At 45.6% G+C, this 12,223-nt stretch overlaps 1 protein-coding gene across 2 annotated transcripts in view; it reads right to left on the reverse strand.

Moving 5' to 3' along the window:
* The window catches only part of PRKG1 (protein kinase cGMP-dependent 1), a 1,170,280-nt gene that overhangs the window by 356,139 nt on the left and 801,918 nt on the right, over positions 1–12,223 (reverse strand). For both annotated transcript variants that reach the window (XM_029061208.2, XM_029061209.1), the window contains one exon: positions 6,492–6,555. In XM_029061208.2, the coding sequence (XP_028917041.1) occupies positions 6,492–6,555 (64 nt within the window). The remainder of the gene's footprint in view (positions 1–6,491; positions 6,556–12,223) is intronic.

Below are 12,223 nucleotides of genomic sequence, written 5' to 3' on the forward strand. Positions count from 1 at the left end.
AGGGATCTTTTCTACTAACTCTTTTATACTGTATTCTCTCAAGAGCTTAGTACAGTGCTCCGCACACAGTAAGCTCTCAATAAATATAATTGATTGATTGATTAGTTGATTATCATGGCAAACGGGCTAGTTGTTTGTAGAATCATTACAATGAGTGATCACATCTCTCAGAGTAAACCGATTAAAGGACAAATCTACTTAAGATGAATCAAGCGATCAGTCGTACTTTTTCAGAGTGCTTCTTGTTCTTTACTAAATGCTTGGGAGATTACAGCACAGTGTTTTGCACACAGTATGTGCTCAATAAATGTGATTAAATGAAGTGGGAGACACAGTCCCTGTCTTTATATTCCGATCTAATGGAGGAGAGAGACATTAAAATAAATTATAGGTAGGGGGAGCAACAAATTATCAGTATGGAACTGCTGTGGGGGTGGAGTAACAAAGTACTTTGCCCTCTCCTCCGCCAGGCAAAGCTTCTTCTCCTCCCTCATCGACACCCATGCTCGGCACCCCCGCCGATTGTTCCGGACCTTTAACTCTCTCCTTAGGCCCCCTGTTGCTCCCCCTCCCCCATCTCTCACCCCCAATGATCTGGCCACCTATTTCCTCACGAAAATCAACACGATCAGGTCTGAGCTCCCCAAAGTCACCCCTCTGCCTCTTCCCTCCCCCCCACCAACCCCCTCCCCTACTTTCCCATCCTTCCCTGCAGTATACTCAGAGGAGATCTCCTCCCTCCTCGCAAGTGCCACCCCCTCCACCTGCGCCTTGGACCCCATTCCCTCTCACCTTATTAAAACCATCGCCCCTGCCCTCCTACCTTCCTTAACTTCTATTTTTAACCACTCAATCTCCAAGGGCTCCTTCCCCTCTGCCTTCAAACATGCCCACGTCTCCCCCATCCTAAAAAAACCCGCTCTTGACCCCACTTCCCCCTCCAGTTATCGCCCTATCTCCCTACTACCCTTCCTTTCCAAAATCCTAGAACGAGTCATCTACAATCGATGCCTAGAATTCCTTAACTCCCATTCTCTCCTAGACCCCCTCCAATCTGGCTTCCGTCCCCTCCACTCTACCGAGACTGCTCTCTCTAAGGTCACCCATGACCTACTTCTTGCCAAATCCAATGGCTCCTACTCCATTCTAATCCTCCTTGACCTCTCTGCTGCCTTTGACACTGTCAACCATCCCCTCCTCCTCCATACCTTATCTCACCTTGGCTTCACGGACTCTGTCCTCTCCTGGTTCTCCTCTTACCTCTCTGGCAGGTCATTCTCGGTCTCCTTCGCTGGAGCCTCCTCCCCCTCCCATCCTTTAACTGTTGGAGTTCCTCAAGGGTCAGTTCTTGGCCCTCTTCTGTTCTCCATTTACACTCACTCCCTCGGTGAACTCATTCGCTCTTACGGCTTTGACTACCATCTCTACGCAGATGACACGCAGATCTACATCTCCGCCCCTGTCCTCTCCCCCTCCCTTCAGGCTCGCATCTCCTCCTGCCTCCGGGACGTCTCCACCTGGATGTCGACCCGCCACCTAAAACTCAACATGAGCAAGACTGAGCTCCTCATCTTCCCTCCCAAACCCGGTCCTCTCCCAGACTTCTCTATCACCGTTGATGGCACGACCATCCTTCCCATCTCTCAGGCCCGCAATCTCGGTGTCATCCTTGACTCGTCTCTCTCATTCACCTCACACATCCTATCCGTTACCAAGACCTGCCGGTTTCACCTCTACAATATCGCCGAGATCTGCCCTTTCCTCTCCACCCAAACGGCTACCTTACTGTTATGGGCTCTCGTTATATCCCGGCTAGACTACTGTGTCAGCCTTCTCTCTGACCTCCCTTCCTCCTCTCTCGCCCCGCTCCGGTCTATTCTTCACTCCGCTGTCCGGCTCATCTTCCTGCAGAAATGATCTGGGCATGTCACTCCCCTTCTTAAACAACTCCAGTGGTTGCCTATCAACCTCCGCTCCAAACAAAAACTCCTCACTCTAGGCTTCAAGGCTCTCCATCACCTTGCCCCTTCCTACCTCTCCTCCCTTCTCTCTTTCTACCGCCCACCCCGCACGCTCCGCTCCCGCCGTCGACCCCTGGGTCACGTCCTCCCGCGGTCCTGGAACGCCCTCCCTCCTCACCTCCGCCAAACTGATTCTCTTTCCCTCTTCAAAACCCTACTTAAAACTCACCTCCTCCAAGAGGCGTTCCCAGACTGAGCTCCTCTTCTCCCTCTACCCCCTCTGCCATCCCCCCTTTACCTCTCCGCAGCTAAACCCTCATTTTCCCCTTTTCCCTCTGCTCCTCCACCTCTCCCTTCCCATCCCCACAGCACCGTACTCGTCCGCTCAACTGTATATATTTTCGTTACCCTATTTATTTTGTTAATGAATTGTACATCGCCTCGATTCTATTTAGTTGCCATTGTTTTTACGAGATGTTCTTCCCCTTGACTCTGTTTATTGCCATTGTTCTTGTCTGTCCGTCTCCCCCGATTAGACTGTAAGCCCATCAAACGGCAGGGACTGTCTCTATCTGTTGCCGACTTGTTCATCCCAAGCGCTTAGTACAGTGCTCTGCACATAGTAAGCGCTCAAAAAATACTATTGAATGAATGAATGAAAACTTTGGGATTTGGCCCCAAATGCATAGATGATGCAGAAGGAAGGGAAAATAAGGTGGGGAGATGGGATATTAGTCAGGGAAGGCTTCCTGGAGGAGATACAGTATTAGTAGCTTCACCCTCTAAACGGTAAGCTTATTGTGGGCAGGGATCCTATCTGCCAACTCTGGTATATTGTACTTTCCCAAGTGCTTAATACAGTGTTCTGCACAAAATTCATTCATTCATTCATTCATTCATTCATTCATTCAAGAAAGTGTTTAATAAATATGATTAACTGATTAGTAGTAGGACTTTGTAGATGGAAAGAGTGGTGGTCTGATAGTTATGAAGGGAGAGACAGTTTCAAAGCAAAAGGGAGGATGGGGGCAAGAGATCAGTGGTGAGAGAGACAAGATTAAGGCAATAGGTTGGTGTTAGAAGAATTGGTCTGTGTTAGAGGAACGAACTGAGCAGACTGGGTAGGAGAGTAGAAAGGTTAGGTAAAAGGGGAGAACTGATTGAGTGCCTGAAAGCCACAGGAAAGAAGTTACTATCTGATGCTAGATGGATGGGTAACCACTGATGGATTTGGAGGTACTTTTGATGAATGGAGAGACATTTACAGAATTATTTTGTAGAAAATGATCTGGGCAGCAGAGTGGAGTATGGACTGCAGAGGTGGAGGCAGGATGTCAGAGAGGATGTTAAGTAGTTCACAAAGCAAAAGAGAACAAGTCCTTGTGCTAGAGAATCCTAGTTCCCATTGTAGGATGAAATTGAGAACATAATAGATTTGTTCTTGGGGAGAGTTGGTAAAGTTTCTTTGTAGTGCTCAAATGAAAAATTGGTAGCAAGCTGACAGTGATACAGATTGGTCAATTTGAAAGAACATGGGACTGGGAGTCAGGAGACTTGGCTTATAGTCCTGACTCTGTCACTTGTCTCCTGATGGCTTTGGGCAGATCGCTTGACTTCCCTCTTCTGCGAAATGGAGATTCAGACTCTTAGGCAGAGCTCTGAATATGATGGAACCTGGGTCCTCCCTTAATATCTTGTAATTTGTCTCAGTGCTTAGCAAGAATTTGGCACAGAGTAATGACTATCAACATGATTATATCATGTATATTGATTTTTGCATTATCCTTCTGGAGAGAAGAGAGTTTGTTGGCTCTTTGAGGATAGGGATCATGTATTCTACAGTGTACTTAATATAATACTCTGCACAGAGTAAACACACAGTGGTATTTATTGATAGCTAAATATGTAGAACACTTTATTAAGCTCTTGGGAGAGTACAGTAGAGTAAATAGACCCAATTCCTACTCTCAGTTAGTGGATAATCAATTCAATTCAATAGTAGTATTTATTGAGCGCTTACTATGTGCAGAGCACTGTACTAAGCGCTTGGGATGAACAGGTCGGCAACAGATAGAGACAGTCCCTGCCGTTTGACGGGCTTACAGTCTAATCGGGGAATTGGGGCCTAATGGAAAGACTGCAGGGCTGAGAAAAGAGAGATCCTGATTCTAATCCCATCTTTTCCACTTGAACTCTCTATAACTTTGGACACATCACTTACGTTCTCGAGGCCTCAGTTTCGTCAGCTATAAAATGGGAATTAAATACCTGTTCTCTCTCCTACATTGGTTGCCAGCAAATCCCGTTGGTTCTTTCATAACGTCTCTATAAACATCTCTAAAATATGACTCTTCTTCCCCACCCAAACTACCATGCTGATCCAGGCACTAATCTCCTCCCATTCTAGTTCATAATTCACTCTGCCATCCAATCATATTTCTAAAAAGCATTCAGTCCATGTCTCCCTACTCCTCCAAAATCATCACTAGTTGCTCATCTATCTCTGTATCAAATAAAATTTCCATATAATTAACCTCTGTCATCCAATCATATTTCTAAAAAGTATTCAGTCCATGTCTCCCTACTCCTCCAAAACTGTCAATGGTTGCTCATCTATCTCTGCAACAAATAAAATTTCCATATAATTGGCCTTAAGGTACTCAATCATGTCTCCCCATCCCACCTCACCTCACTGATCTCTTACTACAACCCAGCCTACACACTTGACTTTTCCAATGCCCACCTGCTACAGTACTCATTCTTGTATGTTTCTCGGCTGACCCTTCACTCAAATTCTTCCTTTGGCCTGGAAATCTCTCCCCCTCCATACAAGACAGACCACCACTCTTCATATCTTCCAAACCTTACTAAAATCACACCTCTATCATTTCTCAATCGATCCATCCACCCATCCATCAATCAGTAGAAGTAAGCTTTTGAGAGAGTACAATATACCAATACAACAGAGTTGGTAGACACATTTGCTGCCCACAATTAATTTACAATCTAGAGGAGGAGACAGGAATTAATATAAATAAATTACATATATATACAAAAGTGCTGTGGAGGTTATGGATGAGTGAATGAAGGATGCAAATTCAAGTGAAAGGACAATCCAGAAGGGATTAGGATAAGAACAAGTGAAGGCTTAGTCAGGGAAGGATTTTTGGAGGAGATGTGCTTTCAATAAGGCTTTGAAGGTAGGGAGAGTAATTGTCTGCCAGATAGTAAGAGGGAGGGCATTCCAGGCCAGAGGCAAGATGTGGGTAAGAGGTTGGAGGCAGGGTAGAACAGATGGATCTCTTGACCTCTTCAAAGCCCTACTGAGACTACATCTCTTCCAGGAGGCCTTCCCAGACTGAGCCCTTCCTCTCCCTCTGCTTGTCCTCCCACTCCTCATTCCCTCTACTCCCTCCCTCTGCTCTTCCCCCTTCCCCTCCCCACAGCACTTGTGCATATGTGTATACACTATTTATTACTCTATTTTGTTAATGATGTATATATATATATCTATGATTCTATTTATGTGATGACATTGACGCCAGACTACTTGTTCTGTTTTCTGTCTCCCCCGTTTAGACTGTGAGCCTGTTGTTAAGCAGGGATTGTCTCTATCTGTTGCCGAATTGTACATTCAAAGTGCTTAGTAGAGTGCTCTGCACATAGTAAGTGCTTAATAGGTATGATTAAATGAATAAACAAATTAATTAACTAATTAAGACTGTGAGCACAATGTGGGACATGAGGAATGTCCCACCTGATTATCTTGTACCTATTCCAGTGTTTAGTACAGTGTCTGGAATATAGTAAGCGCTTAACAAATACCATTAATTGATTGATTTATAGGGACTGAGATCCAGCTAACTCTCTTTACCCCAGAGCTTAGCACAGTTTTTAGCAACTAGTAAGCACCCAACTAGCAACACAATTGTTATTATTGTTTATTGTTAATAATAAATGCTCTTGATTGATTGATTAATGGACAGGGCTAGACTGCCCATCTGGAAACCAAGATAATCTCAGGACTCTGGCAAGGGGAAAGAGCAGTGTGGGTCTCATTAGGCCAAGTGGCTCACAGGGATTCCTTCCTTCAACCTCCAGAATCCAACTGGATCTGAGAGAATCTGCCCACTTCCTTATCTGAGTCCTCAAATTTTTTTTGGCTCTGATCCCATTTAATAATGCATCGGACATAAAAAAGAAACCTTCTCAGTCTTCAATGCCACCCACTCTAAGATTCTGGGTTTTGACCTGATCTTCAGTATGATTTTCAGAGTCAGTTCAGCGCTAATAGTGGCTGATTAGGTCCCTTCCTTCTTTTCCATAATTCTATTGAGGATGACCACTAAACAACTGTTTAGATGTTTTTCATTTGTAGACGTACATGTAGCTAGGTCCAAAGCTTTTTTAAACAAAGCCTTAAAGGTTCATTATCAGCCTGTAGATTTCCATTCAACAGTTGCCTGTGCAAACAGCCAGGCAAACTGGCTTATTCCTCATCACAGGAGTTCAAGGGCTAAAAACAATTACCTCCTCAAGGACGTCAGCGAGCTTACTGAGAATCTCTTCAGGAAGGCTCTGGAATGTTGGAACACTGTAAAGAAAAAAAGGGAAGAATTTTCAACTTGTGAATCAGTGACAATTTACCTTATTAATTAAATAGGACTCCACTTGGATAAAATGAATACTCATGCAAATGGACATTAAACAACACCTCTGAGATATCACTGGGAGAAGGAGCTTTTGGTAATTTTACTAAATGGAATAATATTCTAAGGTTAACAGGGTATCTTCAGAATCAACACCCAGCTTAGTTCTTGCTTTGTTCCACACCTCATTATATAAATCCACTAGCACCGCAGACTTTATGCACTTATTTATATCCACATTAAAATCTTTCTGGTTTGTGTTTATTCAATACATAAATGAATTACTTTGAACTACTTGAAATATTTTTCTGAGTCCCCTTGGAGTGAAAACAATTATACAATAGTTTTAATTGAGTACCAGCTGTGTGCAGAGCACTAAGTTAAGCAGTTGGAAGAATAGAGTTTGTGGGCATGATACTTGTCCTCAAAGAGCTTACAATCTGGCAGAGGACACAGACATTAAAATAACATTTATATATAAAAATAAGAAAAGCAGCATATGTGTAAGAGTTACTGCTTAAATAATAGGGTATGTAAAATATGTCAAAAGTATTATGAGAGGATGGGAGTAGGTAATAATAATAATGTTGGTATTTGTTAAGTGCTTACTATGAGCAGAGCACTGTTCTAAGCACTGGGGTAAATACAGGGTAATCAGGTTGTCCCACCTGAGGCTCACAGTTAATCCCCATTTTAGAGATGAGGTAACTGAGGCACCGAGAAGTTAAGTGACTTGCCCACAGTCACACAGCTGACAAGTGGCAGAGCTGGAATTAGAACCCATGACCTCTGACTCCCTAGCCTGGGCTCTTTCCACTGAGCCATGCTGCTTTTCTGCTCTGGGGCCTCACAAGTGTTGAAGTAGCAGGTGGGGGGAATATTAACTGGGGAAGATTTTCAGGAGGATATGTGATTTAGCAAAGGCTTTGAAGAAGCCCTGCTTGTCTATACTTCACTGTGCTGCCCAGATTGTCTCTCTACAAAAACGGTCTGGGCGTTATCACCTCCTCCTCAAAAATCTTCAGTGGTTGTCTATCCACCACTGTATCAAGCAAAAAGTCCTCATTATTGGCTTCAAACTGTCCATGCCCTTGCCTCCTCCTGCCTCACCTCCCCTCTCTCCTTCTATAGCCCAGCCTGTACACTCCGCTCCCTTGGTGCTAACCTTCTCACTGTGCCTCATTCTTGTCTGTCTCTCTGCCAACTACCGGTCCACATCCAACCTCTGTCCTGGAATACCCTCCCTCCTCAAATGATGATGCTGCTGCTGCTGATGATGGTATTTATTAAGCGCTTGCTGTGTGCCAGGCACTGTTCATTCATTCATTCATTCATTCATTCATTCATTCATTCAATAGTATTTATTGAGCGCTTACTATGTGCAGAGCACTGTACTAAGCATTTGGAATGTACAATTCAGCAACAGATAGAGACAATCCCTGCCCATTGATGGGCTTACAGTCTAATCGGGGGAGACAGACAACAACAATAGCAATAAATAGAAACAAGGGGATGTACATCTCATTAACAAAATAAATAGGGTAATTAAAATATATACAAGTGAGCGGATGAGCACAGTGCTGAGGGGAGGGGAAGGAAGAGGGGGAGGAGGAGAAGGAAAGGGGGGGGAAGGGGGGCTTAGCTGAGGGGAGGTGAAGGGGGGCAGAGAGGCAGCACTGGGAGCAGAGGGAATAGGGGAAGTTCAGTCTGGGAAGGCCTCTTAGAGGAGGTGAGCGCTCAGTAGGGCTTTGAAGAGGGGAAGAGAATTAGTTTGACGGAGGTGAGGAGAGAGGGCATTCCAGGACAGCGAGAGGACGTGGCCCAGGGGTCGTCGGCGGGATAGGTGAGAACGGGGGACCATGAGGAGGTGGGCGGCAGAGAAGCGGGGCGTGCGGGGTGGGCAGTAGAAAGAGAGAAGGGAGGAGAGGTAGGAGGGGGCAAGGTGATGGAGAGCCTTGAAGCCTAGCGTGAGAAGATTTTGTTCGTGCAGAGGTTGATAGGCAACCACTGGAGGTTTTTAAGAAGGGGAGTGACATGCCCAGAGCATTTCTGCAGGAAGATGAGCCGGGCAGCGGAGTGAAGAATAGACTGGAGCGGGGCGAGAGAGGAGGAAGGGAGGTCAGAGAGAAGGCTGACACAATAATCCAGCCGGGATATTATGAGAGCCTGTACCAGTAAGATAGCCGTTTGGGTGGAGAGGAAAGGCGGATCTTGGCGATATTATAAAGGTGAGACCGGCAGGTCTTGGTGATGGATTGGATGTGTGGAGTGAACGAGAGAGCTGAGTCAAGGATGACACCAAGGTCGTGAGCTTGAAAGACGGGAAGGATGGTCATACCATCCACAGTGATAGGAAAGTCAGGAAGAGGACAGGGCTTGGGAGGGAAGATAAGGAGCTCAGTTTTGGACATGTTGAGTTTTAGATGGCGGGCAGATATCCAGGTAGAGATGTCCTGGAGGCCGGAGGAGATACGAGCCTGAAGGAATGGGGAGAGGACGGGGCAGAGATGTAGATTTGTGTGTCATCTGCATAGAGATGATAGTTGAAGCCGTGAGAGTGAATGAGTTCACCGAGGGAGCGAGTGTAGATGGAGAACAGAAGAGGACCAAGAACTGACCCTTGAGGAGCTCCTACAGTTAGAAGATGGGAGGGGGAGGAGGAGCCCGTGAAGGAGACCGAGAATGAACGGCCAGAAAGATAAGAGGAGAAGCAGGAGAGGACGGAGTCTGTAAATCCAAGGTGAGATTAGGTGTGGAGGAGAAGGGGATGATCTATAGTGTCAAAGGAAGCTGAGAGGAAAGCTGAGAGGAACACTGAGAGCTGTTCTAAGTGCTGGGGTAGATACAGGTAATCAGGTTGTCCCACGTGGGGCTCACAGTCTTAATCCCCATTTTTACAGATGAGGGAACTAAGACACAGAGAAGGTAAGTGACCTGCCCAAAGTCACACAGTTGACAAATGGAGGAGCTGGGATAAGAACCCACGATCTCTGACTCCCATGACTGTGCTCTTTCCACTAAGCCACGCTGCTTCTCAAATCCACCAAACTAGCACACTTCCCCTCTTCAAAGCCCTACTGAAAGCTCGCCTCCTCCAGGAGGCCTTCCTGGACAAGGAACCCCTTTTCCTCTCCCCACCCCCATCGCCCCCACTCGCTCCCTCTGCTCTCCCGACTCTGCCACTTGTCAGCTGGGTGACTGTGGGCAAGTCACTTCACTTCTCTGTGCCTCAGTTCCCTCATCTGCAAAATGGGGATCAAGACTGTGAGCCTCACGTGGGACAACCTCATTCCCCTGTATCTACCCCAGTGCTTAGAACAGTGCTGTGCACGTAGTAAGCGCTTAACAAATACCAACATTATTATTATTACCCCCCTCCATATCCCACAGCACTTGTGTGTATATATGTACATGTTTATAATTCTATTTGTTTTCTTAATGATGTTTATATATCTATAATTCTATTTATTTATATTGATGCCTCTTTAGTTCTTTTGATGTCTGTTTCCCCCTTCTAGACTGTGAGCCTGTTGTGGGCAGGGACTGTCTTTTCTTGTTGCTGACCTGTACCTTCTATGTGCTCTGCACTTAGCAAGCGCTCAATAAATACAATTGAATGAATGAATGAATGAAAGAAGAGAAAAGCTGTGTACATTTGGATTTGAAGGAGGAGGAATTTTGAAGGAAGTCTCCTTCACTGGCTTCTCCTCTGCTTCCCACCCCCAACTGTGGGGATCCCTCCTTTCTATCCTCCATCTACACCCACTCCCTTGGAGAACTCATTCACTCCTGTGGCTTCAACTACCACCTCTTTGTGAATGACACCCCAATCTACATCTCCAACCCTGAACTCTCTCCCTCTCTGCAGTCTCACATTTCCTCTTGATATCTCTACCAAGACAGAAATCCTTATTTTCCCACCTAAACCCTCTTCTCCCTCTGACTTTCCCACCATTGTAGGCACTACCACCATCCTTCCTGTCTCAGAAGCCCATAACTTTTGCATTATCCTTGATTCCTCTCTCTCATTTGATCTACTCATATTATCCATCACTAAATCCTGTCAGTCTCACCTTCACAACATTGCTAACATCTCGCCTTTCCTCTCCATTCAAAGGGCTACCATGTTAATACAACCACTCATCCTATCTGCCTGGATTACTGCATCAGCCTCCCTTGCTCTGGTCTCTCCCAATTCCAGACCATACTTCACTCTGCTGCCTGGGTCATTTTTCTACAGAAACATTCAGGACATGTCTCCCCACTCCCCCCAAAACTCCAGTTGTTGCCCATCCACCACCACATAAAACAAAAACTCCTCACAATTGGCTTTAAAGCACTCAATCACCTTACGCCCTCCTACCTCACCTCTCTACTCTCCTACTACAACCCAGACTGCACACTTCTCTCCTCTAATGGTAATGTTCTCACTATGCCTCTTTCTCTCCTATCTCGCCATTGACCCCTGGCCCACATCCTGCCTCTGGCTGGTACACCCTTCCTCCTCAAATCCAACAGACAATTACTCTCTCTCCTTTCAAAGCCTTATTGAAGGCACATCTCCAAGAGGCCTTCCCTGACTAAGCGCCCTTTCCCCCTTCTCCCAATCCTTTCTGTGTTTCCCTGACTTGCTCCCTTTGTTCCCCACTACCAGCCCCAAAGCATTTATCTACATATCTGTAATGTATTTACTTATATTAACGTCTGTCTTCCCCCTTCTAGATTCTAAACTCCTTGTGGGCAGGGAATTTGTCTGTTTATTGTTGCATTGTACTCTTCCAAACACTTGGTATACACACAGTAAGTTGCTCATTAAATACAATTGACTGACTGAATGAATGAGCCATGGGAAGAGTTTGAACAATAGGTTGGTGGCAAGAGAGCAGCATGGCTCAGTGGAAAGAGCACGGGCTGGGGAGTCAGAGGTCATGGGTTCAAATCCCAGCTCTGCCACTTGTCAGCTGTGTTACTGTGAGCAAGTCACTTAACTTCTCAGTGCCTCAGTTACCTCATCTGTAAAATGGGGATGAAGACTGTGAGCCCCATGTGGGACCACCTGACCACCTTGTATCCTCTCTAGTGCTTAGAACAGTGCTTTGCACACAGTAAGCACTTAACAAATGCCATTATTATAAGAGAAGCAGCGTGGCTCAGTGGAAAGAGCCTGGATTTGGGATTCAGAGGTCATGGGTTCAAATCCAGGCTCTTCAAATCCAGGCTCTGCCACTTGTCAGCTGTGTGACTGTGGGCAAGTCACTTAACTTTTCTGGGCCTCAGTTCCCTCATCTGTTAAATGGGGATGAAGACTGTGAGCCTCATGTTGGACAACCTGATTACCCTGTATCTACCCCAGCACTTAGAACAGTGCTCTGCCCACAGTAAGCACTTAACAAATACCAACATTATTATTATTATGAGAGAAAAGAATCAGACATGAGTAGGTTAGTGTACATTCCTTGTGGGCAGGGACCTTGTGGCTTCACCTTTTTGTTCTTCCTAAGCACCTAGTACACCTAGCAAATACTCTAATAATAAGAATAATAATAATGATGGCATTTGTTAAGCGGTTACTATGTGCAAAGCACTGTTCTAAGCGCTGGGGAGGATACAAGG

Source organism: Ornithorhynchus anatinus, chromosome 3 (assembly GCF_004115215.2).
Source record: "Ornithorhynchus anatinus isolate Pmale09 chromosome 3, mOrnAna1.pri.v4, whole genome shotgun sequence".
NCBI lineage: Eukaryota > Metazoa > Chordata > Mammalia > Monotremata > Ornithorhynchidae > Ornithorhynchus > Ornithorhynchus anatinus.